Source organism: Corvus hawaiiensis, chromosome 24 (genome assembly GCF_020740725.1).
Source record: "Corvus hawaiiensis isolate bCorHaw1 chromosome 24, bCorHaw1.pri.cur, whole genome shotgun sequence".
Taxonomy (NCBI): domain Eukaryota; kingdom Metazoa; phylum Chordata; class Aves; order Passeriformes; family Corvidae; genus Corvus; species Corvus hawaiiensis.
Genome location: NC_063236.1, coordinates 8,515,414 through 8,543,045, shown reverse-complemented (window position 1 = coordinate 8,543,045; position 27,632 = coordinate 8,515,414). Strand labels below are relative to the sequence as shown.

The following is a 27,632-nucleotide window of genomic DNA, read 5'->3' as shown; positions in this document are numbered from 1 at the left end:
TGTCTCACCAGGGATGATGGGGACAGAGAGGGACAGAGGAGCCCTCGGGGTCACTTTGGAGAGCCCAGAGCTGGCCTTAAAAACCAGAGCAGCTCCAGGTCCCTCATGACCCCCATTGGGTGCCAGGACAGCCAGTGCCAGCCCGGCTGTGCCAGGGAAGGGGATGATTCCTGGCAAAGGGGGACAATTCCCAGGAAGGTGATGCTCCAGAGGGAAGGTGATATTCCCCAAAGCCACCATGGGACACTGGCAATGCCACCCCTGCCTCCCAGGAGGAGCCTGGCACTGGGTACCCACATCACCACCCCAGAAAGAAAGAGCAGGGAGAAGAGGGGTGTTTGGTTGTGTTGTTCTCGTTGTTATTATTAATATTTTTTTTCTCTTTTTTTTTTGGCATGAATACCATCTGTTCACCTGAACTACGGCCCTTCTGTCTCTAGAAATCTTTTGGTATCTTCCCATCTGGACGCAAACAAAAGGATGAGGAAAAGAAAAGATGAAAAGCAGAATTCCTCCCCCACCAGGCAGGCAGCAAGCAGCAGCAGCAGCAGCAGGCTCGGCCTGGGGGCAACGGCCAGGTTTGGCCATCATGGGGGACCCCTCCAGGGCCAGCTTTGATGACCCCCAGGTCCCCTGCAGGTGCTTGGCCGTGGGAATGTTGCCCCCTCTGCCCCACCAAGACCCTGCCCCGGCTTTTGGGGTGGAATGGGAGGCACAGGGAGCCTTTTCCTGAAGTGAAATGGGACCAGTGGCCATCCCAGCTGGCTGGGAGGTGGCACCGCTGCGGCCGACGTCCAGCAGGAAGGAGGGAGCTGCGTCCTCACTGCCAGCGCTGCTGGGGATGGATGGTCAGCACTCTGGGGATGGATGGTCAGCATTGCTGGGGCCAGCAGCCCCTCACCAGCTGGGGTCAGGGAGGCTGGGCAAGCTGGGAGGCCGCTCTGCTTGCCAGAGGTGACAAGGGGACACCGTCCCACCCGCCGCGCTGCTTCGTGTCCTTCCCCAGCTCCGTGACAAGCCTGACATCCAGCAGAGGATTCAGCCCCATTTCTGCTGTTTCCTTCCCCCAAAGCTGGGTGGAGGCAGCACGTGGGCAGGGTCCACGATCCCTCCTTAGTGCAAAACCCACCAGGGCACGCAGAGGTGACAGCGGGGTCCTGCCAGCGCTCCCCGGGGCTCGGGCCACCGTGGGGGAAGAGGGGACGGAGGTGCCTTCCCTGCGGGAAGGAAGGAGGGACCATTTCGGACAGGAACAACCTACCATCCTCGTTCACCAGTCACTAACCAGGGCAGGAGGGGAGGAAAAGTCCAGCTCGTGGGGTTTTGCTTCTCGTGTCGTGGCGGGGCCGCTCCGTCCCCGGGCAGTGGCAGCGTGAGGGACACGCCAGCAGCAACAGGTCGGTGTCGTTGTCGTCGTCGTTGTTGTCCCAAGGAAACCCTTTTGCTTTGTGGAAGTGCCTTGAAAGAACAGGGTAACGCCAAGGTCACCTTGGGGGAGGTGGGAGCGTCACTTGGTCTCCATCTGGGAGGGGTGGGAAGGGTTTGCCCCTCGGTGGGGGAGGGAGGAAGGAGTCCTTAGGACAAGTCTTCCACCGGCAGCTCCTCCTCCAGGTCCCTGTCGTCGGGGATCGTCACATTCTGGTTGGTGGTGGCCATCAGCGACACGGGCCTGCTGTCGTCCTCCGCCTCGGCTGGCTCCTCCTTCACGTGCACGGGGTGGCTGTGGGGAGGGAGAGCCTTCAGCCTCGGGGAGTGGGTCCCACCACCCAAAACTCCCTGAAATTTTTGGTCCAGAACCTCCCCTCACTCTGGGAATGAGAGCCAAAACCCGCCTCACCCTGGGCACAGGAGCCCACGAGCAGCTCCCAGTGCCCAATGTGCCGCTCCACACCAACCCCTCCAGCACCCCTGTGCCCCCTGCCAGCGCTGCCCCTCGCCCCTGCCCCAGGCCAGGCTGACCTGTACTGCTGTGGGGACAGGCGGGGGCTGTTGCTGCCGTTGCTGTTGACCTGCTCCACGGTGCTGCTGACGTCGTCGTGGCCCACGTGCAGCATGGCACTGGCCGAGCTGGTGTTGATCATGGTGGGGCTGTTGAGCAGGGGGAAGCTGCTCTCCGCCAGTGCAGCCTGCAGCAGGGAGCACGGGAGGTCACAGGAATTTGGGTTGGAAGGTTCTTAAAGATCATTTCATCATCTCATCCCACCCTCCTGCCATGCCAGGGACACCTTCCACTATCTCAGGTGGCTCCAAGCCCTGTCCAGCCTGGCCTTGGACACTCGCAGGGATGGAGCAACCACAGCTGCTCTGGGAAATCTGTGCCAGGGCCTCCCCACCCTCACAGCAATGATCTCTTCCATGTACCAAACCTCAATTTCCCCTCTTTCAGCTTGAACCCATCCCCCTCATCCCTCACTACAGCTCCTGATGAAATCTAAGACTGCAGCAGAGAAGGGCACTGTGGAGGGTTTAGCGTCCCCATGTCCCTGTCAGGGACAGGGCTGGTCCTTACCTGGTAACTTGCATTAAGTGCTCCGTAACCGAGTCCTGAAATCATATTTTTTGACTAAGGTCGGACTCCTGCAGGAAGAGAGAGAGCAGAGGGATGCAGGGCTGAGCACTCCCGGCCCGGGGACCGTGGGCAAGGTGGCAAGCTCCTGGGCTGTGTCCCACGGGGAAGGAGCACCCACCCTGTCATCTTTGGTGGCCTTCGCTTTTGGTACTTCGTGCTCATCCACGGTCCACACGGCTCCCTTGACGTTCTCCACGCGCACGAAGCACTTGTGCAGGCTCAGGTTGTGGCGGACGGCGTTCTGCGGGCGCACAGGGCATGGGCTCAGTGCCAAGGACCCTATCCCGCTGTCCCAGACCCTCCACCTCCTCGCCATCCTCCTCCCTGCCCAGCCCCACAGCTCCTGTGGGGGTGTCCTGCCACCCAAATGCTCCCCAAAGCCACCCGAGCGCTCCCTCCCCTCGTTGGCACCGAGGGCGTTGAGCGGTCACCACCCCCAAATTGCACGTGGGACACGGACCCCCGCTTGGAGGACTTGGGCCTGACGCTGAGGAAGGTGGGGACAGGGTGGGACAAGGGACACCAGCTCCACTGCAGCTCTGCTGATGCTCAGCACAGCCAGCTCCTCTTTCCCTTTCTTTTTTCCCCCCTCCCATTTTGGTCCTTTCCCTCCCTTTCTTTACATCGACCATCTTTACATTTCTAAATGTAAAATAAAGAGACGCACACGTAGGCAGCCAGCGCAGCCCCGAGAGATACCAGCTCCCTTTTCCCCTTCCAACTCCCTGCCATTTGCTACTGCCCCTATTTCATTAACCAATTTTAATTTGCCTCTAATTAAATCCTGTGTATTTTTCCGACTCACTTGCTAATCCATGAGGGAGGCAGGAGGCTGGAGTGGAATCTCTCCGAGCTATAATTACAAAGGGCCTAATCACGCCGGGGCTCTGCCTTTGAATAAATTTCCTTGCATTAAGGTTCTCAGATTCTCTGCCTTGCAAATGAGAATGACCCCAATTTCAGGAAGTGATTGGCCTCGGAGGGTTTTTTTTTTTTCTCTCCTTTTTTTTTTATTTCGAGGTCCTGATTCGTGATGAGAGACTAATTCGTTACGCTAAAACATTAACAGCAATTTAAAAGGTCGAACGGGGGCCTGTATAAACAAAGGAGCCTGGCCAGCACAACAGGGCAAAAGGAGACACAAGGACTGAGCCCCCCCCCCCGCCACCAAGTGCCAGAGTGGCCAGAATCTCAGCAAATGGCACCAGCATCGCCCCTCGGGCTTGGGATCTGAGGGGAAAAACAAATCGCCCCTCGGGCTTGGGATCTGAGGGGAAAAACAACAAAGCTGGGCTCTTCCCTCGTCATCCCTCCATCCATCCATCCATCATCCCTCCATCCATCCATCCATCATCCCTCCATCCATCCATCATCCATCCTCCATCCGTCCTCCATCTGTCCATCCATCCATCCATCCGTCCATCCATCCATCCATCCCTCCATCCATCCGTCCATCCATCCATCCATCCATCCCTCCATCCATCCATCCATCCATCCATCCATCCATCCATCCCTCCATCCATCCATCCATCCATCCATCCATTCCTCCATCCATCCATCCATCCATCCCTCCATCCATCCTCCATCCATCCATCCATCCATCCATCCATCCATCCATCCCTCCATCCGTCCCTCCATCTGTCCATCCATCCATCCATCCGTCCATCCATCCATCCATCCATCCATCCATCCATCCATCCCTCCATCCATCCATCCATCCATCCATCCATCCATCCATCCATCCATTCCTCCATCCATCCGTCCATCCATCCATCCATCCATCCATCCATCCATCCCTCCATCCATCCATCCCTCCATCCATCCATTCCTCCATCCCTCCATCCCTCCATCCATCCATCCCTCCATCCATCCATCCCTCCATCCATCCCTCCATCCATCCATCCCTCCATCCATCCATCCATCCATCCATCCCTCCATCCATCCATCCCTCTATCTATCCATCCATCCATCCCTCTATCTATCTATCCATCCATCCATCCATCCATCCATCCATCCATCATCCATCCATCCATTCCTCCATCCATCCATCCATCCCTCCATCCATCCATCCCTCCATCCATCCATCCATCCATCCCTCCATTCCTCCATCCATCCATCCATCCCTCCATCCCTCCATCCATCCATCCTCCATCCATCCATCCATCCATCCATCCATCCATCCATCCCTCTATCTATCCATCCATCCATCCCTCTATCTATCCATCCATCCCTCCATCCATCCATCCATCCATCCATCCATCCATCCATCCATCCATCCCTCCATTCCTCCATCCATCCCTCCATCCATCCATCCCTCCATCCATCCATCCATCCCTCCATCCCTCCATCCCTCCATCCATCCATCCATGGATCCATCCCTCCCTCCATCCATCCATCCATCCATCCATCCATCCATCCATCCATCCATCCCTCCATCCGTCTCTCCTCCAGCCATGCCATGGTGCCAGGGTGCCAAGCAGCGGGGACAGGCTCCCGTCACCCTTTGGCAGAGCCAGCCCTAAGGGGACACTCTGTAAGCAGCTCCCAGGGTCCCTGGGGAGGGAGATTTGGGCCCGGTCGGCGCTGCTTGATGGGATTTTTTGGGGGGAACCCCTGGGTCACAGCAGGACCCCCATTCAGCTGCCCCAGCTCCTCAGGGGACACTTGGTGTGGTTGAAGCCAGGCCCTGGGTCCCAGCCTGGTGCCACTGCCACTGTCACCCAAAGGGACACGCTCCATTTGGGCCATGCCCTGGCACAGGGCCCGTGGCACCCCTTGGGCCCAAACCCAGGGAGCGGGGTCACGCTGCACCTCACAGAATTCCAGGGACCTGGCATTCCAAGAGGTTCCCAGGGAGCATGACATGGCCTCGTCCCCCACTCTGCCCTCACCCCAGGGCTGGGTGCTGCCACTGCCCTTGACCCCCTGTCCCCTGTGAGCACACCCAGCACGTCCCTCCCTCGCCAGGCCGGCTCCTGCCCACACTCCCTCCTTCCTTTCGTCCAAACAAAGCCCTGGCTGCAGCCACGAGTGTGGCAAAGCCGGAACCTTCCCTGCCCACAGCGTCCATGCCCCCTCTTCCCCCCGGCCCAGTGACACCCCCTTGCTCTGAGGCACCGGCAGGGATGGGCCTGGAAAGGCTCAGGTGGGGACAAAAGAAATCCTGGCAGTGGGCAGGATGCGATCCTGCATCCCTGGAGCCTAGGATGCCCCTTCCCTGTGCTGGGTGTGGAGGTCCCAGGCCAGCCCCCCGATTTGGGACCCCCTGATGGCGTAGGGGACGTGTCCCCCCTCTCAGCCCGAGGTGGCTTTTGTGTTTCCAGCCAGTGTTTGTTCAGAGCCAGGCCCAGCTGCTCTGTTTGCTTCTCATCTCTCTCCTCTAATGATGTTTGCTCTGCACCCTCCACCCACTCCCTGGGTCCTGCTGGGGTCTCCCCGTGGGTTCCCCACTTTGGTCCCCAGCATTCCTGTCCCATCCCGGGGGGGGGAGGCTACAGGAATTGAGGGAAAAAACCCAGAAAAGTGGTTTTCAAGAGAGGAAATAGGTTATTTTTTCCTGTGTATCCCCCTCTTTAAGAAGAAGCCTGGCTTGGACACCAGAAGTTGTGAAGGGAATTATCCCCTCTACTCCAGCTCTTTTTAATCCCCTGCCATCCCTTTTTTGGGGTAGAACAGGAAAAAATAAAGAATAAAAGAAAAGGGAAGCAGAAAACTGGGGGATGCCCTTCTCCAACTCTGCCCTTGCTAACATGGCGTGTGTGGAAACTGCAAAAAAACCCAAATATTTATTCCTTTCAGCAATAAAAAGGCAGAAAAAAGGCATTTTCACCAGCCATGATCTCATTGCAGTGGGGGAAACGAGGGCCCGGGGACCAGTGATGGCCACAGTGGGCTCTGCCCCATTGCTGCCACCCTGTCCCATTCCAGGGCTTTGCCCAGGGAGCCAAAATGCCCGATATCCACCCAAAAGTTTAGGGATAACCCAAACGTTTCCTGTGGAAGCAAAGCCTGGCTCTGCAGCAGTGACACATGGGGGCTCTGGGCTCCTGGAGAACGGATTCCTCTCCTCAGCCCTCTCCAAAAGCTCCATCTCACTTGCACCTGGCTGATTTTAATTATTTTTATTTAAACTAACAGGTCTCCCTGTGCCACTTCACTCCTGGCTGCCCGAGCAGGAGGGAGCTGAGCTGCCCTCTCAGTAAATACGTGCAGCAGGAACAATAAATAAATCAATCTTTCTGGTCGAGGCAAGAAGTGAATCTCAGAATCACAGAACTGCTCCTTCCACACCCCTCCCGCTCCTCTGAGCTGGCTTTTCCCAGCTCTGATTTCTAAAAATCAAAGGGGGAGCAGCCCCCAGCACTCATGTGCTGCCCCAAAATTCACTCCAAATTCTGGGGAATTCCAAAATTCACCAGCCCAGGCTGGTGACAGAACCTCCTCAGTGACAAAATCTGCCTGTGAGATGGGTGGAGGGACCTGAAGGGCACAGGCAGCTGTTGGGGGCTGGCAGAGGGGTTCCCCTTGCTGATGATCCCCCTGGCACCCCCCTCTCCATCCCTCCCTGTGGATCAGGACCTGCATTCCCAGCCACCACCGAGACCCAGCCACCACAGTGTCGCCTGCCCCCAGGTTATCATTAACCTTATTTGCTATTTCCAGTCTCTCCCTCCTGCCTCTGCCCTTCTTCTCCAGAGAAAATCCCAGGATTTTACAACACAGCTCTTTGCTGTATCCTACTGCAGGGGTGATACATCCCCACAGCCCAGCAAGGTGTTTTGGGGGCAAAAAAATGGGTTTTGGTCCTAAAATCACTTCCTGCACCATTTTAGAGGTGGGCAATGAAATGGTCCTTCAGTACAGGAGCATCTCCTGCAGCAGCCGGGCCGGGTGGGTTGGGGTAAGCTCAGGGTGGGATGGGGTGAGCCCAGGGGGGTTGGGATGAGCCCAGGTTGGGTGGGGTGAGCCCAGGGTGGGATGGGGTGAGCCCAGGGGGGGTTGGGTGAGGCCTGGGGGGAATAGGGTGAGCCAGGGTGGGATGGGGTGAGCCCAGGGTGGGATGGGGTGAGCTCAGGGTGGGATGGGGTGAGCCCGGGGTGGGTTGGGGATCAGGCCTGGGGGGAATGGGGTGAGCCAGGGTGGGATAGGGTGAGCCCAGGGTGAGTTGGATGAGCCCAGGGTGGGTTGGGGTGAGGCCTGGGGGAATGGGGTGAGCCAGGGTGGGATGGGGTGAGCTCAGGGTGGGATGGGGTGAGCCAGGGTGGGATGGGGTGACCCCAGAGTGCCAGGCAGGGCTGCTCTCACCTTCCAGGTGGCTGTGTTCCTCCGGAAGTAGGCGAACATCCGCGTGAACCAGTTATAGATTTCATTCAACGTTAGCTGCCTGTCGGGGGTCTCCAGGATGGCCTGAGCAGGCAGAGAGGGGACAAGGCCGTCACTGGAGGGGTTTGACACCCACCCCATGGGGCAGAGATGGGGGTTCAGCAGGTGGGGGGTGCTCAGGGAGGGTTTTGGGGTGCAGAGCTGCACCCCGTGGCTCAGGGAGCCCCTCACCTGCCGGATGAGCGAGGCGTACGTGAAGGGCGGCCGGACGTCGGCGTTTTTGTAAAACTCGTGATTCTGTGCAAGCTCTGCAGGGGGACAACAACCGGGGAGAGGCCCTGGAGTGAAGGGACCCGCTCTGCCCCTCACTCTGCACCCCGTGGAGGGCACTGAGCCCCACCCCGGAGCTCACCTGAAGAGATTGGGGTGCAGAACTTCTCCGAGTTCCTCCTGCGGATGGGCCCCACGTTGTGTAAAGTGGAAGAGCTGATGACGGAGGGGCCCTGCCGCAGGGGGGTGATGGGCGCCGTGGCCGAGGTGGGGGGATGAGGTAAACCGTCGGGAAATGTGTCGGAAGTGCTCTTGGAGAGGGTGGCGCTGGAGACCAGGTTCAGCTGCATGGACAGGCGGGGAGGGAGGGTTGGGAAGGCTGGGAGAGTGCTGGGAACATCCCTGGAGCAGGCGGGGACGGGCTGGCGGGGGGGAATTGGTGGGCTTGGAAAGGGTGGGATGCAGCCAGGGGTGGGGATGTAACTGTGGGATGGGGATGAACCTGTGGGAAGAACCCATGGGATGAACCCTTGGGATGGGGATGAACGTGTGGGATAGGGATGAACCCATGGGATGGGGATGAATGTATGGGATGGGGATGAACCCATGGGATGGGGGATGAACGTGTTGGATGGGGATGCACCATGGATGGACCCATGGGATGAACCCATGGATGGGGATGAACGTGTGGGATGGGGATGAACCCATGGGATGGACCCGTGGGATGGACCCATGGGATGGGGATGCACCCACAGAATGGGGGTGCAACAGTGGGATGGGGATGAACCCATGGATGGGGACGAACCCATGGGATGGGGATGAACCCGTGGGATGGGGATGTACCCATGGAATGGAGGTGCAACAGTGGGATGGGATGAACCCATGGGATGGGATGAACCCATGGGATGGGGATGAACGTGTGGGATGGGGATGCCCCTGTGGGATGAACCCATGGGAGGGGGATGTACCCACGGAATGGGGGTGCAACAGTGGGATGGGATGAACCCATGGGATGGGATGAACCCATGGGTTGGGGATGTACCCATGGAATAGGGGTGCAACAGTGGGATGGGATGAACCCATGGGATGGGATGCACCCACTCCATGTCGGAGCTGGTGGAGCAGCTGCATTTCCCTCCTGCTCATGGCACGAGGACCAGGCTGTGCCAGAGGGTGGCCAGGGCATGTCCATCCCACAGAGCCCATCCAGGTGACCGAGCAGAGGGCAGGGAGGGGACAGCAGCCAGTGGGGAGGGGACATAGAGGGCAGGAAGGGACTCACGCTTACAGGCTGGCTGAAAGGCTTTGGCTCTGAAGGTCTCATGTGAAGATGGGCCATCATTGCCTGGAGACGCTCGCTCTCCTTGGCCAGCTGAGGGAGGCACGAAGCAGGAGGGGATGGTCAGACTGTGCCAAAGTCACCATGGAGGTGCCCACAGCCTGGAGGAGCTGCCACGAGCCCCCAGCCCTGGTCTGGACAGGCAGCAACCCTCAGGTGCCACCTCCTGCCCGATGCTGGCTCCCGAGAGCCCCAGCGGGGCAGTGCCCCTGTGTGGGGGGTGCTGCACCCACCCTGGGGGGCGCAGGGGCCGCTCCAGCTCCCTGTGTGCACTCAGGGGAAAAATCCACGGAGCCATTCCCAGAGCCTCCAGGCTGCCACCCACCTGCAGGGCCACCCACCACAGCCCTGGCTCTGCCTCCTGGGTGCTCCTGTCCCCGTGCCCAGTGCCTGCTGTCACTGTCCCTGTCCCCTTTACTCTCCTCCTGCTCCCCGTCCATCCCTCCCTCCATCCACCCGCATTCCCACATCGCTGTAATTGCTCCCTGCCTCCTGTTTACTCCCCGGGAGTGCGGGCAAGGGTGAAATATTCACTGTGGCACCAGGAGAGACTTTGAGCCCGGCGGAGCCGATGGGATCTGACACTCCGCTCCCTTCCCGTCACCTTCCCTTTCCACCCGCACCCCTCAAGCTCGGGGGGTCCCCACGCACCAGCCAAGCCCCCTCCCCGGGCGGGCGAGGAAGGGGTTAAAAGCAGGAGCAGAGCGGAGTTTGCCGCAAGTTTGGAGCAGCTCCGGCTGCCGCGGAGCTCATTAGAGCTGACAGCTCTCCCCTCGTGATGCAGACGCTCCTCGCCGGCACAGCGGGAGCTCCGCGCTCCAAACTTTCTATTGGTGGCTCCGTGGCAGGTTCCTCTCTGCACACACAGCTCTGCTCTCGCCCTTCAGCTTTGGGGTTTTTTATTTTTTTCCCTCCTCCCCTCTTCTTTTCCCTCCCCTCTTTAAGCCCCAGGAATTGCTTTCAACCTCTGGCTTTGACAGGGATGGCGAGCGGGATGGATCGCCCGGGAGGATGCAGCCTCGCCACCCACCCCGGTTTGGCTGTGTCACCCCCCATCCCACGGCCCCTGTGAGCCCCCTAATTCTGAGTGGGGGGTCCCAAGGGTGCTGCACCCCTCATCCCGCTGCGCCCTGGGCCAGTGTCCCCTGTGGTGTCACACACAGCCACGGGCACACGCCACCCTGAGCCCCTGCCAGCCCCAGGCTCTGTCACACCACGGGGGTCTCAGGGAGTGACCCCCTGCCCCCTCCCATTTCCTCCCCTTTTTTCCCTCTCCCTTCTCCATTAACTGAATTCTGCACAGCACGCTGGGGCTTGGAAAGGCTGGGAAAAGCACTATTTAAAGAACCGCCTTGCCAAAAATAGCGCCCCAAAGTTGGGCTCCGAAGACCACGCTCAGCCACCAAAAAATAAGTGGCCTGGTTTCCAAGCAGCCCTGGGGCTCCCAGCGAGGTGGCACAGCCCATGTCCCCCCTGTGGGGACAAACCCTGCCGGCAGCTCCGGCCTTCCACATCTGTGGCATCTCCTTTCACCCACAGGGATGCTTTGGGATGAAAGGGGAACTCGTTGAGGGCTTGATTTCCACCTGGATGCAGGATTCCTATTGGGAAGGGTGTTCAAAACGAGTCCCCAGGGGGATGGTTACAGTCCCCAACCCTGTCGCCCTCTCCTGAGGGGAGCAGCCAAGACACAGAGTGACAACGAGGTGGCTTTTTGTCCCCGTGTCCATGGGGGCTGGGGTGACACACCCACCTGTATCTCAGCTGCTGTACCACTTGCATCTGGACTCGACACTGGGCCGTGCTTCGGTCATCAAGTGCATGTTCTGTGTTGAGGTGTCTGGGGAGGAGAGCACGGAGGCTTGGTTAGGCCTGGGCATGCCCAAACCTCGGCCCCCTCCGCTGGGGCCACACCTGGGATCAGTCCGACCTGCAAATTGCTCAGGAATGCTCCGGCCCTGCTGCCCAAAGCGGGGTGAGCACAAGGGAAACTGAGGCACGGAGATGACTGAGCGAACCGGGCTGTGCCACCACCCCAAACCCCGGCTGGAGGGCAGCTGAGACACTCAGCCCCTCTGCTGGGACCACACCTGGGAGCAGCCCTGACCTGCAAATTGCTCAGGGATGCTGCAGCACCGCTGCCCAAAGCAGGAGGAGCAAGAGGGAAACTGAGGCACGGAGATGACTGAGCAAACCAGGCTGTGCCACCACCCCAAACCCCGGCTGGAGGGCAGCTGAGGACACTCAGCCCTACCCGTGGCAGCCCCGGGGTGTTTAGGAGAAGCCTCTGGCTGAGGGAAAGCCCATGGATTGTCCTGGAGCAGGCTGCTGGCAGGAGGTGCCAGGAGGACCTGAGGAGCAGGTTCCAGGACAAAGGCAGCGTTATGGGAGGGTGACTGGCACCCTCCAAGGAAATCCCCGAGGGCAGAGGGTGGCATTTCCAGGCTGTTCCCCATCCTGCCACCTCCCTGCCTCGTGTTTATATTTAGGAAGCACCAGGACCTTTGGTCCTTACTGCCCTCTCTCCTCCTCAGGGAGGGGAAGGGCTCCTGGTGACACGGTTGTCACTTGCTGCAGAGCCAGGGACATCCTGGCATCACCTCGCCCCCAAAGCCAGCAGAGCAGCAGCCTGGGGGCACAGCCAGCCCTGAGGATGTCACAAGGCCAGGCCATGTCCTTGCTGGGGTGGGCACAAACTCGGGGGGGGTCTCACTGGAGGAGCAGGATGGGTTGGAGGGAATTCTGGGCAGTTCCACCCTTGGAATACCCCAAAAGGTGACGCTGGGGGGTCCCAGGGGCCGTGTGCCAGGTGTTCCCCAGGACTAAGACAGAGACACCCCCGGAGCAGGCGCCTCAGGAGCCGCTCTCCAGGCTGGCTCCGGATGCGGAAAAGGCAGGAGTCTCACCCGGCCGCCTGCAAGAGCCTTCCAGCCCCAGCTTGCACAGACAAGTCAGGGAACCGGGCCCAGCTGCCAAACCCATCCGTGAGCAATGCCCCAGAGCCCCAGCCCTGCTCCTCTCCCTGCACGGCACAGCCAGGGCACGGCTGCTTCTCCAGGGAAAAACAGCTACCGGAGCCAAGCGGGAATGAGGCCATTTCCCACTGACCCTCATCCTGATCAACCACGGCTCCAAGGCCACGCTGCCCCCTCCCAGCCCAGCACAGACCACCCGAGCTGCTCCTCGGAGGGGCTGCTCAGAGGAGGCTCCAGGCTGGTGCCCAGACTCAAGGCAGGGTCTAGGCTCCAGCTGGACTTGGCCTTTGGCAGCTGGAAGTTTTCTGTCTGTCTGTCCCACACCCTGACCCGTACCCACGTGGGCAGGGAGGGGACAGAAACCCTGGGGAAGGCTGCCCTTGTGCCTAGGGGGGCAGGAAGGTGGGACACAGGGATCCAGGCTGGCACAGCAGGGCTCTGCCAGCCCCGTGACCCAGCCCTGGGCATTCCCTGCCAGCTCCAGCTCCAGCTCCCAACCCGGAGCTGGCTCATCTGCCCTGTGCCACTCCAACATGCCCTGCCAGGCGGGAGGAGATGCCTTATCTGGGTTCACCCATGACTCAGAGGCAGAGCAAGGAGGACACAGGAGGCTGAATCATCCTCTCACTCATCCCTGGGCTGCCTTCGCATCTCCTCGTCCTCCCGGGCAAGGCCTCTGCCCAGCTCCTTCCCTGGGAATGAGTGAGCTGGCACAGTCCAAGGGCTGTTCCCGCTGGAGCCAGCCCTGAGAGTGTGGCAGAGGACAGAGGATGAGTTTGGAAAACCCCAAAACCCGCCCGCCGCGGAGCGCGGCACTCGCAGAGCAGACAGCCGGGGAGGCGGGGGAAGGAGCCCGCCAGCCCGTCAGCTCCTTCTGATGTCTTTGCTAAAAATCCCGGCTACAAAGAGATCTAATTGCAAATGAACTAATTAAGTAAACCTCTGACGAAGCGTGAAAACAATTTGTTTGACCCTGACGCTAGCAGAGGGCTCTCCGACAGCAGAGTTAATCAGTCAGCGCCGGAGCCCACAAGCGGTGTCAGCGGTGCCATCTGCCATCTGCTGCCTCCCCCCGCGCCCCCCACCAGCACTGCCAGCCCCCCTCGCCTGCTGCCAGCGCCTGCCCGGGCTCTGGCCTCCTCCAGATCATCCACTCATCCATGGTTTGCCTTGGAAATGCTCAGAAAGCTCATCCCCTTCCACCTTTGCTGTGGGCAGGGTCACCTTGCACTCCAAGCCAGCCTGGCCTTGGACGCTTCCAAGGATGGGACAACACCAGCAGCAACCCCTGCTGCGTGTTCTCCTTCTCCATGGGGTCACCCAACTCTGGTCAGACACTTTGGGGTGGCCGAACCAACTCTCAGGATCTTCCCCTCCACCAGCTCCGTTCTGTCCCAGCTTGAGACAGAAAAAGCTCCCCAGAAAGGTGACACTTACTTGACAAACTGCCCCAAGTCCTCACAGAGGGTTTCGCAGCCAGGCCACTTGCACTCTCCGTGGCCGTAGAGCGGGTGGGAGCCGGGGGTCTCTTCGTGGGAAGAGCTGCACAGGAGGCAAAGGGGCCTTCAGATGGGGCAGCTGGGATGCTCCAGCATTCCCAGGCATGGGGACAGCCCTGGGGCACCCATGGGAGACCCCACAGCGATGGTTCCCTGTCCTCTGGATGCAGCAAAACAGCGCCAGGCCTCATTTGCGGGGTGGGCAGAAACCCCTCACCCCTCCCAGCCCTATGGGCGATGGATCCCGGCCCCTTCCACCTGCCCAGGAATAAAAACACAAAGTGCCAGGGCCCGACCCGGCTCTACCTGTCCCTTCTCGGCGTGTGCATGGTGCTCTGTCCATTGGGCAGAGGGTGATGGGAAATGGGAGGCGAGACCTTGGCGGCCGAAAACGAGGTAGAGTTGGAGGTGTTGGTGGTGAGGTCAAGACCTTCCTGCTTAATGCTGTCCTCGACGGGCTTGGGCGGCCGTGACCTCCTTCCAGAGCTGCTGGAGGTCCGAGGGGCAAACAGCTGCGGCACAGGAGAGTGACCAGCATCAGCAGGGATGTGGGGCAGCACCCAGGGCACCCTCCCTGCTCCCTGACTCCCCAAATCTCACCCACCACTGGGAAAGCATCACTGGAGCTGGGTACAGCAGGGGAGGCTGCACGGCCCCATTGGAAACCCAAAACAAGGCACCTGCAGCACCCACAGAGCTGTTCCCAGAAGGGAGGAGAGCCTGGCTTCCCAAATCCCGGCACCCTTCTGAGAGAGGAGGAGGTGCCCCAAATCCTGGCACCCTTCTGCCAGAGGAAGAGCTGCCCCAACCCTGCACCCCTCTGCCACAGGTGCCACAGGAACCCGGAGCCCAACCCCGCACATCTCCAACCGCTGCCACCACCACCCCCCAAACTTTGGGGGCATCACAAAACCCAACACCACAGCCCCTCCCCAGCCCCCCTCACCCAGAGCCAGGCAAGCTGCAGCCCAGGAACCCCCCAGGCCGGGCCCCTTACCCAGGGTCTGCAGGGGCACGGTGCCCTGCCCCGGCGGGAGGCTCACCAGGCCCTGGCGCTGCAGGTTTAACAGGTGCTGCTGCTGGAGCTGCTGCATCTGCAGGAGCTGCTGCTGGAAGGCCAGCTGCTTGTTCCCCAACGGCTGCCGAGACAAAAGGAGGGACAAATCCAAGCTTTATTCCCGGCCTGGCAGGGCAGGCGGGGGTTGGAGGCCGCGGCGAGGGGCGCTGGCAGCGAGGGGTGGCAGCGGCGGGGGACACCGCGCCTGGCGGTGCCTCCATCCCGCTGCGGGCCTGCTCGGCTCCGGCTGAGCCGGACGGAGGCTTTGATCTATCGGAAGAGGAGGAGAAGGAAAGGGAAAAGGGGAAGGGAAAAATAAAGCGCTGGAAGGAAAGGGAGAGAGAGGAGCTGGGGGCTTGCTCGGAGCTGTGCCGGGAGGAACCTGCAAAGCCCGGCTGGGGGGTCCAACGGGGAGGCTCAGCTGTGGGGTCGGTGTACAAAAAGGGGGTTCCCAGCAGGCAACAGGCACAGAACCCTCTGTTAAGGAAGAAAATGTTCCCTGTTTGTCAAAATGACCAGTATGAGCCTCTTCTTGGGGCTGAAACTGGTGCCAGGGAGGGGGTGCCCAGTGCCAGTACTCGTGTCCCCACCCTGGCCACAGGCACCCCCCAAGTAGGTGACTCTCCCCCCACCCCCCGGAGCTGGCCAGGCTCTGACCAGCATCGCTGGCCCTAAACTAGTTAGGCAGGATGGGTCCCTGGGAGGCGCCGAGAAATCATGAGAATTAAGTGAAGGGGAGAGAATTCAATTAGGGCTGGGGACAGGCAGCTGCTAATCCGAGCCGCCGGGAGAGGGGAGCTGCCCCGGGGCTGCCCGGCCTCATTAGTGGGGCAGGCGGCTCCCTGACCCCGTGAACCCCCCCGAACCCCCCCGTTTTGGGCAGACGGTGCCGGCGGGGAGCGAGGAGCCGGCTGGGCCCTGCGCCCTGGGGGCACATCCCCCCCCTCGCTGCACTCTGCAGCCCCCCAGACGAGTGTTTCCATGGCCGTGTCCTCGCTGAGGAGCACAAGAGCTCTGCAATCGGGATGTCCTTGTCTTGTGAGCATCGTGGGGATTCAGGTCCCCCAGGCACTGGGAATTCCAGGGAACTGGCGATCCCGAGGCTGCAACAACAGGGAGCAGCAGACAGACTCTCTGTGGCAACCCCAGTCCATGACTGAGTTTGAGGCCAGCACTCGGGGTCCCACTGGATGCAGGTGGATCCCTGAGGATGCTGTTGATGCTCAGCCTTGGCTTTGTGAATCAGAGGGTGAGGATGGGCTCCAAATCCCTCTCTGCAACATCAGGCACGACCATGAGTCCTGTCTAGGGCACAGAGTTTAATTCCAGTTTCTCAGCCTCACAGGGATGTGTGGACTCTCCCTGTCCTCTCTGCCTCTTGGCTACAGTGGAATTGCCCCCCCAGAGTCAGATCTGGATCCTCCCTGGCTCTGTCTTAGCCCTGCACCTCTGAGGCTTAAAGATCAAGGCACAAATCAAAGCAATTCCTGCTCAGTGAAGAGAAATCCCTGCGCTCACCCTGACTCCTGAGCCACGAGGGCTCCAGGCCGTGGGATCAGCAGGATGGAGGGAAAAGGGCAGGACCAGGCTGCAGCCCGAGGGCTTTAACAGCAGCTTCTCTGTCCCCCAGGGTGTCCCCTCCCACGAGGGGAAGCTCTGCCACCCTGTGGGATGGACACACCGTCCTCACCCTGGTTAGAAACAGCAGCTGGGATGGGAAGGGATGGGATGGGATGGATGGATGGGATGGGATGGGATGGGATGGGATGGGATGGGATGGGATGGGATGGGAAGGGAAGGGATGGGGTGGGAAGGGATGGGGTGGAATGGGATGGAATGGGATGGGATGGGATGCTCCTCTTCCCGGCTCCACCACCACCCTCCCCAACGGCTCTGGGACAAGCCCGAGCTCTGCTCCAACACAGCCTCCTCCACATCACTTCCAGGCTGAGGAACTGGGAGTGGATGAAGTCAGGAGGATCCCTGGGCACATTGCCTGCATTCCACAGCCCAGCTGGACTCTCCTGACCTGGCCTGGCTGGAGTCAGACCCCCAGAGCCCCCCGGGCAGCTCTGACCCACACGTGGCTCTGGCAGAGACGGTGTTGAACCCGGTGATAGATTAAACCTGCACCTCCACATGCCTCAAATCTATGTCCCTCCATCTTCCCCAGACCAGGAACTGGAGAACCAGCCCCAGGAACTCAAACCCCAGGCCTGATCCTGTGGGGGAGCCAATCTGCCATCCCTAGGAACAACTGTGGCACCACAGACCTCAAAACTCCTGAGTGATGGGCAAAGAGGTGCAGAGCCATCCACCAGCCCACGGGCTCCAAGCCAAAGTTTCCCTGGAGCAACCAGGGTGGGGAGAGCCTGGATGACAGCCCCAGCCTTCCCAAAATTCTCACACCCCAATGATCCCCAGAAACCCCGTTCCTGTTGGAAAAGCCACTCCCAGAGGAGCTGGCTCTGTGTTGGGGCCGAATCCTGTGTTTGGCTCCCCCAGCCCATTCCCAGCTCATTCCCAGCCCATTCCCAGCCCATTCCCAGTGTGGGGCTTGGGGGTCTGCAGCATCGCTGTGCATTAGACGCAGCTGAGTGGGTGCAGCTACCGGGGCAAGAGGGCGCCGTCACTTTGATTTATGAGCACATCAGGAGGAGTTTGCGCCGTGACACGCGGGACTGACAGCGGCACTTCATTAAGCTGACACCGGGGTTAGGCGCCAGCAGCACCCCCCTCCCCGCCCTGTCTGCCTTAGGAGAGGGACAACCCCCGCCCTCAGCAGCTTTGGGGACACACAGAGACCCTGCCAGGGGATATTGGGGTCTCTGCACCCCGATGCTGCTTGCACTAGGCTTGGAGGAGCCAAGTGTCCTGGGAAGAGCAGGATGGGAGACACCACGGCTAGGGGCTGCACCACAGCTCCTTGTTTCCCTCACATCCAGGGTAGTGCTGGAGGCTGGGGGCTCACCCTCACACCCCAGCACAGGAAAATGCTCCAGGATGGTCTGGGATGTGCCACAGCTCAGCCCCATCCTGGCGGAATGCATGGATTCATGGATCAGCTGCCTTGCTCTGCCCCTTCCTCATGCCCCCAGTGTGGTGCAGCACCCATGGACACGGAGCATCCCCACATCCTTAGGGACAGGACGCTGCTGACGGGCTCTTCCCACACATTTCCATCCTCTTTTCTGTCCTGCCCTTCTCCAGCAGCTGTCCTGCTCCCAGGGAGATCGGAGCTGCTCCTCCCAGAGATGCTGCCCCTGCTCCGGGGCAGATCAGAGCCTTTCCTGCCAGAGATGCTGCCCCTGTTCCCGGGGAGATGGGAGCCCTTCCTCCCAGAGATTCTGCCCCTTTTCCCGGGGGGATCGGAGCTGCTCCTCCTGGAGATGCTGCCCCTGCTCCCGGGGAGATCGGAGCTGCTCCTCCCAGAGATTCTGCCCCTCTTCCCGGGGGGATCAGAGCCCTTCCTCCCGGAGATGCTGCCCCTGCTCCGGGGGAGATCGGAGCTGCTCCTCCCGGAGATGCTGCCCCTGCTCCGGGGGAGATCGGAGCTGCTCCTCCCGGAGATGCTGCCCCTGCTCCCAGGGAGATCGGAGCTGCTCCTCCCGGAGATGCTGCCCCTGCTCCGGTGGGATCGGAGCTGCTCCTCCTGGAGATGCTGCCCCTGCTCCGGGGGGATCGGAGCTGCTCCTCCTGGAGATGCTGCCCCTGCTCTGGGGGAGATCGGAGCTGCTCCTCCCGGAGATGCTGCCCCTGCTCCGGGGGAGATCGGAGCCGCTCCTCCCGGAGATGCTGCCCCTCCTCCTGGCTCCTTCCCGGTGCCGTTCCCACCTGTGGGTCCTGCTCCGAGCTGCTGACTCACAGCAGCACCGAGAGCAGCCCTCGGAACTGGGCAGAGGGGAAGCAGAAGGTGCTGGGTTTACAAATCCTGCAGCGGGGCTGGAATTAAATCTGGCCATGGGTTTCCATGAAGGGCAGCTCTGTGGAGGCATCCCAGACACTCCAGCTCTTCCCTGAACTTCAGGGAAGCCACAGCATCGCCATTCCCAGCAGGCAAAGGCGAACACAGACTTTAGGAACACCGGCTACCCAAATTTTTGAGGTGAAACCAAAGCCCATCTGAGGAATTTGAGGAGGGGAAACACTGACATCCCCTTGCTGGGACCTCCTCAGTGCTTTTCCCAGCTGGAAAGCTGGACACACACCCCTCCAGCAGCATCCAACACCCCTTCCCTCCTTTCTCTTTCTTGTTGGATAAATTTCCCGTCTCCTCTGTACCATTTAATTAAAAGTTAACACACGCTTTTTAAAGTGGAGCCCACTAAGCAAGCGCTTTGTTAGAGCTTAATTATATCCCTGCTCGGTGCTGTGAGAGAACATCTCCGGGGCCAGCAGGAAAGTCCTTGAGGAAGCTCACATCTCTGCCTCCCCCATTTCCCAGAGCTCCAGCAGCTCCTGGAGATGGCTCCGATAAACCTGACCCTGTAAACGCACCAACATCCCACAGCAAGACCCTGGCTGAGGCTGGAGCAGGTGACCCTGAGCCACCACAGCCACCCTGGTCCCCTGATGCCGACATGGCTTTGCCATCGGGTGCCCCCTGTGCCACCCCAACGCACAGTCTGGGCTTAAAATCTTCCCTCTCTGCCAGACAGCTGAGTTTTAAGTGCTGGGTGTCCATCAGGGTGCTGGATTTTGGGAGGGGTGATGGCCATGAACAGCCCCAGCACCTCTGCTTGCACCAGGGATGTGGAGTGAGTGGCCCAGGAGCACATCCCTCATCACTGGGAGCCCTCCACTCAGTGGAGGGGCAGTGATGCCGGACGTGGATTCTGCAAAAACACCCCATGTGCAGCATTTGGGGAAAAAAGAGGGGTGAAAATATCCAAGGAAAAGGAAGGGAGTGGTGCTCTGCTGGCTGGGCTCTGTCCCCAGCCTCTGTGTTAGCAGCACGTCCCCAAAACACAGCCACAACCCCTCGGGGGGCATCACTGTGCCCTCAGGGGCAAACCCCCGGTGTAAAGGGGGTTATACAGGATTGGTGCCATCACAAGGGCATAAAATGTGTCTCCACCAGGCACCCACCTGCCCAGCACAGGGCCCAGTGCTGCCAACATGGTCCTGGGGGTCTGAGAGCCCTGCCCACCTCAGAGTCTCATGCTGGAAAAGCCCTGTGCTGGGATCACTACTGTTTCCCACATTCCCTCTGTGTTGGAGAGCCGCCCTTCCCGGCAGGAAAAGCCCGGCTTTGGTTGCCACCTGACCAGCCCTGCCCACTTGCCAGGGCACAGCAAGGACTGGGCTGCCCAAGCTGAGAGCCTGGCAGGGCAAGGGCTCAGCTGCACCTCCTCTGATCTCGCCACGGGGGGATCTGGGGAGCCCTCGCTCTGTGCTGGGGGGCTGTGACCTGTCCCTGTCACCAGAGAGGGTCTGGTGGCCCCTCCAGTGCTGGTACCCCACACCCCACATCCTCTGGATGCAGCAGATCACAGAGAGGGAGGAAGAGGAGGAGGAAAAGGAGGAAGAACAACAACTCCCAGTGACTGGACTGGCCACCCTGGCACCCCCAGAGCAGGATGTCCCCGTGTCCCATCCCTGTGGGCTCCCTGGGGTGCTGGTTCCCCTTTAATTTGCTACCAGCTCTGCTGGCCCGGCGCCCTCCAGGTGAGCTCACCTCTTTGGGTTGCTGCTTTCCGGCTTGCTGCTGGGTCAACAGCTGCAGGTGAAGCTGCTCCTGCTGCTTCTTGTAGTATTCCTGCAGCTGGGAAGGGGAGAGAGCAACGGGATCAGCAGTGGAACCACCCCGATCCCACCTCACCACCTCGATCTCACCTCACCACCCCGTGCCCAGCACCGAGGCTCTGCCACAGCCATGCCAGCTCCTGGCACTGTGTCACCAGGGCAGGCTCCCTGTGTCACCTGGTGCAGGGTGGGATGGAAAGGACCCACCGGAGGAGCCAGAGCAGCAGAGGAACCCCATTCCCAAGGGCTCTGGATCCCCATGGCCCTTGAACCCCCCAAACACCACCAATGCCCACCCTGCTGTTTATTTTAATGCCAACCCGCTGCCCCTTGAGAGAAAAGCAGGCTGGGCTGCTCTGGCACATCGCAGAGCATTTCAGGGTGGGGAAACCCCAGTTTTGGCATGGGACCCCAAAACACCCCTGGCAAGCACTGTGAGAGCCAGGGAGGTCCCAGCTGGGAAGGGCCAGGAGCAGCCACAACCACTGGTCTGTGAGAGCTGGGGTTCAGCCCTGCAGGCAAAACAGCCCCTCAAATCAAAGCAGAGGCATTTGCTGGGCCACAAAAGAGGGATAAACCCTCGAGGAGCCACTGGAGAGGGTCCCAGTGTCCACAAGCAGTGTTGGGACCTGCCGGCATCGCCGCCAGCTCTTGCCCTGGCCCCTAAATAAACTGTGGGTGATGGATTTGCTGCATGCAGGGAGCGGGGAAAAGGCACGGGGAGGTCAGCGAGACCCCCCAGCCCCCTCCCAGCCTCGAAGGGGCTCAGGAATGTCCCTGTGGATGCCGGGAAGCCTTTATCAGCTCGGGGCTGCCAGCAGCGAGTCGCTGTTTGTGTCGGAGAACAGGTTTGGAGGGGCTGGGTGTTTACCCCCGAGCCAGCCCGAGCCAGGGCGCAGCGGCGTGGCCGGGCTGGGAGCAGGAACATTGGGTCAGGGGTGAGAGGTGTGATGTTTGGTTTGCTGCCGGTGGAGAATGTGAGCTATTCCGGCCTGGGTTGTTTAATTTGCAGTCAAACGTGTTTCTTTATCCGGCTCCAAAGAGGCTTGTGGAAGGACCCACCCAGGGTAGTGTTTACCCTTTGTTCTTTCCCTGGGGCCAACCTTGAATCCTTATCAGTCTGTTTGGAGTAAACAGGTACTGGAGGCAGGAGGAAGGGTGTGGAGGATGCTTGTGGGGTTTCTCCCTCTCTCCCAGCCGGTGGAAGCTGTTTACCCAAGCAGACCTATTTTGTTTCGGAGTGGAAATCTCCTTTTTTTTTTCCTTCTCCTTTTTCTTCCCTCCCCATCCGACTAAAATATCTGGGAAAGCCAAGCAGGGCCATGAGAAACAAACCTCAGCTCTGGAGCTGGGCACAGGCACCTGCCCAAAGCCCAGCAGTGGCCACGGGGGCTCTGCTCAGGGCACATCGAGCCAGGAGCATCCATCCCCATACCGGCTTTTCCCAGGAGCTGGGCAGCCCCAAATCAGCCCTTGAGGAGGAATTTTCTGGATTTTAAAACCCCGGCTCAGGGTGGCAGCATCAGCACTGTCAGCACCTGCAGCTCTTTTCATCCCTGGACGTGCTGGGAATCCCAAAGGAAATATGTGGAGAGCAGAAGGAGGAAAGAACCCATTTTTCTGCCTCCAACAAATTCCAGCATTCCCAGACCCCAGAGGGAATTCCCTGGGCGGATTCAGCCCCGGTGCAGCGTTACCTGTTGCAGCATTATCGCCTGCTGCTGCTGCAGGAGGGCCTGGAGCTGGGGCGGGGAGAGGATCTGCTGCATCTGCTGTGGCGTGATCATCTGCGGGGACATCATGGCCACGGACACGGGGACCTGCGGCAGCAAGGACACGTCACCACTGCCAGCCCCGACCTGCAGAACTCACCCCAAACACCAACAGCGCCTCTCCCAGAGCATCTCCACATCCCCCATCCCTGTGTCACCTTTGGATGAAGCCCAGGTCCGTTCCCTGGGACATGGCAATGGCAGGGAGATGCCCCACGGTGCCGCTGGCACCAGGATGAAGCTTCCTGAACCATGAGCTCCCCTCCAAGCTGAGGGCTCTCCTTTAAATGCAGTTTACTGGGGGAACAGGACATCAAACCACAGCTCCCTCCCCTGCTGGGAGCATGGGAAGGGTGGAGGGAAACACCAGGGAAGTGGGAAGATACCGATCACCCAAATAACTCTGCAGAGCAGAGCACCGAGGAAGAGGTTACGGGGTTCTCCACAGGCACATCAAAGCTTTACCTCCAGCTGACACCAGTAACTCCCGTCACTCCCGTGCCAAGAGGAGGGAGGGCCGAGGGAACCTGCCAGCCCCTGCCTTTGGTTATCAAAACATGGATCCACACTCCCGGCACAGCTCCGGGGAAGGTGTCGGTGATGGATCCCAGCCCTGCTGGGTCCTGCCCAGGTGGAGCAATGCCCGGACGGAGCCATCAAGAGCTGCCTTGTGCCAGCTTTTCACCGATCCCACCAGCCCAAAGCTCTTCCTGAGGCTCTGGGCAGAGTTAGGGCCACGCTGGAATTTAATGACCCTCCTGGATGCTCCCTTTTCCTGGAAAAGCAAGTAAGAATTGCTGGGCAGGAGCCACCAGCAGCCACAGAATCTTCCAGGGGATCCCAGGAAGAGGGAACAGATCCCTGGCGTGTGGGATGAGGCAGAGCACAAGGCGGGCTCCAGCTGCAAGCCAAGGACCCGGTTCTGATCCAAACTAAACAACTCCTCATCCCAGGATCTCAGGAACTCAAAGAGCAGAGAAACCCAGCAAAGTCCCACTGAGAGTCTGGTTCCTGCCAGCCCCCCCATGCCCCCAGTCATGCTCAGACTGCCCAGTCTGGACCCCTTCCAGCCGCTCCAGTGAGGACGGGACCACAGGGCGGCCCTGTGCAGTCCCTCCCGTCCGTGGTGGGTGTCCAGCTGACCTTCAAGGGAGATTGCAGAGCCTTATCTATTTACTCAGGCATTCTGCTGCAGGGAGGTGTCGGACACGGGGCCAGCTCTGTTTGTCACCGACGTTTCCCCCTCCAGCCACCTCCGTGGCGGAGTTATTGATTAATTCCTCCGAGTTCCCACCCAAGGGCTGGAGCTCAGGAATGAGCCCCAGCGCCCTGCAAGGCGCCAGCACCCACCAGAGAGCCCCCGTGGCACCAGCACCCAGGGAGGAGCGGCTGGTTGGGCACCCAGGTGCTCGCAGCCAGCTGTGCCAAGCCCTGGGTGAACATCTGGGCAGGAGGGGAAGCTGGCGAGGAGAGCGAGGTGCGCGCCCAGGAGCGCTGCTAATTTCCCTCTGCCAATTCATCAGCCGGCAGCGTGCTCGGAATGAGAGCCCCTAATTAATTGCTCCTCCACATCCCCCATAGCCGGGGCGGGCTCCCCACCCCCTCCCGCGGCCCCTCAAACACGTTTGCTGGCATTTTCAAATCGGAGGCATCCTAATTACCGGAGAGTTATAACACCTTCCATTTCTCGCCCAGCGGACTGACACCCTGTCAAGAGCAAAGAGAATTGCCAGAGGTTTTGACAACACTAATTGCCCCTATAATCTAAAAACACAAAGGAGAGGCGATTAGTCGAGAGGGCCCCAGCTCTCGATCCGACACGAGGTTTTCACAATGTTACAAGAAAACAAAAGTGACGCTTTTTAGAGTTTGATGGCTGCTAACAAAAGCAGAATTATATTTTCATACAACCTTTGTCTGCATTAAATGGCTTTTTTTTTCTCCCCCCCCCACCCTCCAGCGCTCGGATGTGGAGCTGACACGGAGAAATGGTGGTGGATCTGTGTGGGGGTGAGGTGGGAATGGGGTGAACTTGAGAGGGGCACCCGGGCTCTGCTGCTTCCTTGATTCCCGTGAAAAATTTCCCCACGGCATGGAAAATGCTCCTCTCCCAGTTAAGGTTTCCAGGGAAAGCAGGAACTTTTAGTAAAAGAGGAAATTCCCACTTCCAGTCGGTTTTGCTCCCGTTCATCCCACACCCCGGTGCCGGGAATGTTCCAGCATTGCCTTGACCCCAGTGGGGGCCAGCAAACCCCAGTGCTGGGGGTTCTCTGTCCCGAGCTCTGGTGACAGTGCCAGCTGCCTCTGTTGGGGACAGGGAGAGCTGCTGCTCCGAGAAAACAAAATGGGGATGGAAATGGGGTTGGAAATGTCCATCTCGACCTGCTAAAAGCCCCACAGGGGCACACCCCAGGAGGGTGACAGCACAGCAAGGCCTTGGGACACCCCACACCAGCAGCCAGAGCAGCGGTGTGCAGGGAGCAAGGCCAGCCTGGCATCCCTGGATAACAGCGGGATCTGGGCAGCAACTGCCTCAAAATCTGGGATGCCAGTGGTCAACAACGTGAGAGCTGAACGGTGCTAGGCAGAGCAGCACAGGGGCTGTGAGGGGTGAGTGTCACCCCCCCACACAGAGCAGCACAGGGGCTGTGAGGGGTGAGTGTCACCCCTGCACACAGAGCAGCACAGGGGCTGTGAGGGGTGAGTGTCACCCCCACACAGAGCAGCACAGGGGCTGTGAGGGGTGAGTGTCACCCCATGGCACCAGAGCAGCACAGGGGCTGTGAGGGGTGAGTGTCACCCCCACACACAGAGCAGCACAGGGGCTGTGAGGGGTGAGTGTCACCCCATGGCACCAGAGCAGCACAGGGGCTGTGAGGGGTGAGTGTCACCCCCCCACACAGAGCAGCACAGGGGCTGTGAGGGGTGAGTGTCACCCCCCCACACAGAGCAGCACAGGGGCTGTGAGGGGTGAGTGTCACCCCTGCACACAGAGCAGCACAGGGGCAGTGAGGGGTGAGTGTCACCCCTGCACACAGAGCAGCACAGGGGCTGTGAGGGGTGAGTGTCACCCCCACACAGAGCAGCACAGGGGCTGTGAGGGGTGAGTGTCACCCTATGGCACCAGAGCAGCACAGGGGCTGTGAGGGGTGAGTGCCACCCCTGCACACAGAGCAGCACAGGGGCTGTGAGGGGTGAGTGCCACCCCTGCACACAGAGCAGCACAGGGGCTGTGAGGGGTGAGTGTCACCCCATGGCACCAGAGCAGCACAGGGGCTGTGAGGGGTGAGTGTCACCCCATGGCACCAGAGCAGCACAGGGGCTGTGAGGGGTGAGTGTCACCCCCACACACAGAGCAGCACAGGGGCTGTGAGGGGTGAGTGTCACCCCCACACACAGAGCAGCACAGGGGCTGTGAGGGGTGAGTGTCACCCCATGGCACCAGAGCAGCACAGGGGCTGTGAGGGGTGAGTGTCACCCCCACACAGAGCAGCACAGGGGCTGTGAGGGGTGAGTGTCACCCCATGGCACCAGAGCAGCACAGGGGCTGTGAGGGGTGAGTGCCACCCCCATACACAGAGCAGCACAGGGGCTGTGAGGGGTGAGTGTCACCCCATGGCACCAGAGCAGCACAGGGGCTGTGAGGGGTGAGTGTCACCCCATGGCACCAGAGCAGCACAGGGGCTGTGAGGGGTGAGTGTCACCCCCACACACAGAGCAGCACAGGGGCTGTGAGGGGTGAGTGTCACCCCATGGCACCAGAGCAGCACAGGGGCTGTGAGGGGTGAGTGTCACCCCTGCACACAGAGCAGCACAGGGGCTGTGAGGGGTGAGTGTCACCCCATGGCACCAGAGCAGCACAGGGGCTGTGAGGGGTGAGTGTCACCCCCACACACAGAGCAGCACTGGGGCTGTGAGGGGTGAGTGTCACCCCCACACACAGAGCAGCACAGGGGCTGTGAGGGGTGAGTGTCAGCCCTGCACACAGAGCAGCACAGGGGCTGTGAGGGGTGAGTGTCACCCGGCTGCCGCCACCCCCAGGCACCGGAGCAGCCAGGAAATGTCCTCTCAGCCAGCACATCCCTCGGGAAGCAGGTCCCGGCAGCAGCCCCGGAGCAGCAGCAGCAGCAGCAGCGGCTGGGGACCAGCCCGACGCGTCACGAGCTGGCATCTGCCAGACACCGAGTCAGGAAGGGTTTGACTCACGCCTTGGCCGGCTGCCACCCCACAGAAACTGCTTACTAACAGCTCCGGCTGCTCCCAGAAACACCCGGCGCTGCTCCGGCCGGCCAGCGGCATCTCCAGGGGCTGCTTTTCCAGTCGGGCCCGGCTGCAATCCCTGCGTGCCAAAGGACGGGGCGGGAGCAGCAGGCGGTGGGTGGAAAAGCAGGCAGGTATTCCAGGGAATATTCCCTCCCTGAGCCAAAGCTGGCTGAGGGAAGCAGGACTTGGCTGTGTGGAACGAGGCAGGATGGAGAGCGAGGCTCTTGAGAAATTTTTCCTGGATTTTTTTTTTGGGGTTGTTTTTACGGGAAGCGGATTGAACTCCCAGGCGCGAGGCGGAGCGGGGAAAGCCGCGGCCTGGTGGCCTTGGCTCGCAGCGCCGCGGGGTTGTCGTCAGAGGGATGGTGCCCTCCTGACCCCGGGGACAGCTGGCTTGGCACGGCCTGGGGACATCCTCCGTCAGCCTCCAAACATCCCTGCTCCGGCTGTCACCTCCTGCCGTGCCGTCACCCAGGCCGGGAGGTCACCGCAGGAGCCACCGCGTCCCCAAGGGCCGCACATCACCGCCGCTACGGGAAGGGGCAGCTCCTGGTCCACGCCTCAGCCACACAGCCCAGAACTCATCCCCCCGTCTCTGCGGGCTCTGGGATCAGCGGGATGAAGCGCCCCTCTCTCTCCAGAGGGTGCTCCGGGCTGCCCATCAGTGCTCTGATCCAATCCTGGGGTTTAACTCCCAATTAGAAACATCAAAACCCACGTTTGTGCTGTTTTTTCCTAATTAACCACTCTTTTCAAATCCAAACCCAACAGAAACAAACCGAGGAGGCTGGGAACAGAAAGGGAGAAACAACCACCGAGAG

General features: G+C 60.3%; 1 protein-coding gene across 1 annotated transcript in view; it reads right to left on the bottom strand.

The window, feature by feature from the left end:
- Nucleotides 1–367: 367 nt before the first annotated feature.
- FOXP4 (forkhead box P4) overlaps nt 368–27,632 on the bottom strand; it is a 59,814-nt gene continuing 32,549 nt past the window's right edge. The window contains 17 exon segments of the mRNA XM_048328284.1: nt 368–1,720; nt 1,960–2,126; nt 2,510–2,560; nt 2,562–2,577; nt 2,688–2,719; nt 2,721–2,810; nt 7,874–7,975; nt 8,123–8,199; nt 8,304–8,505; nt 9,444–9,533; nt 11,250–11,340; nt 13,913–14,017; nt 14,281–14,432; nt 14,434–14,486; nt 14,972–15,113; nt 20,709–20,795; nt 22,474–22,596. Of these exon segments, the coding sequence (XP_048184241.1) occupies nt 1,576–1,720; nt 1,960–2,126; nt 2,510–2,560; nt 2,562–2,577; nt 2,688–2,719; nt 2,721–2,810; nt 7,874–7,975; nt 8,123–8,199; nt 8,304–8,505; nt 9,444–9,533; nt 11,250–11,340; nt 13,913–14,017; nt 14,281–14,432; nt 14,434–14,486; nt 14,972–15,113; nt 20,709–20,795; nt 22,474–22,596 (1,725 nt within the window). The 3' untranslated portion in view covers nt 368–1,575.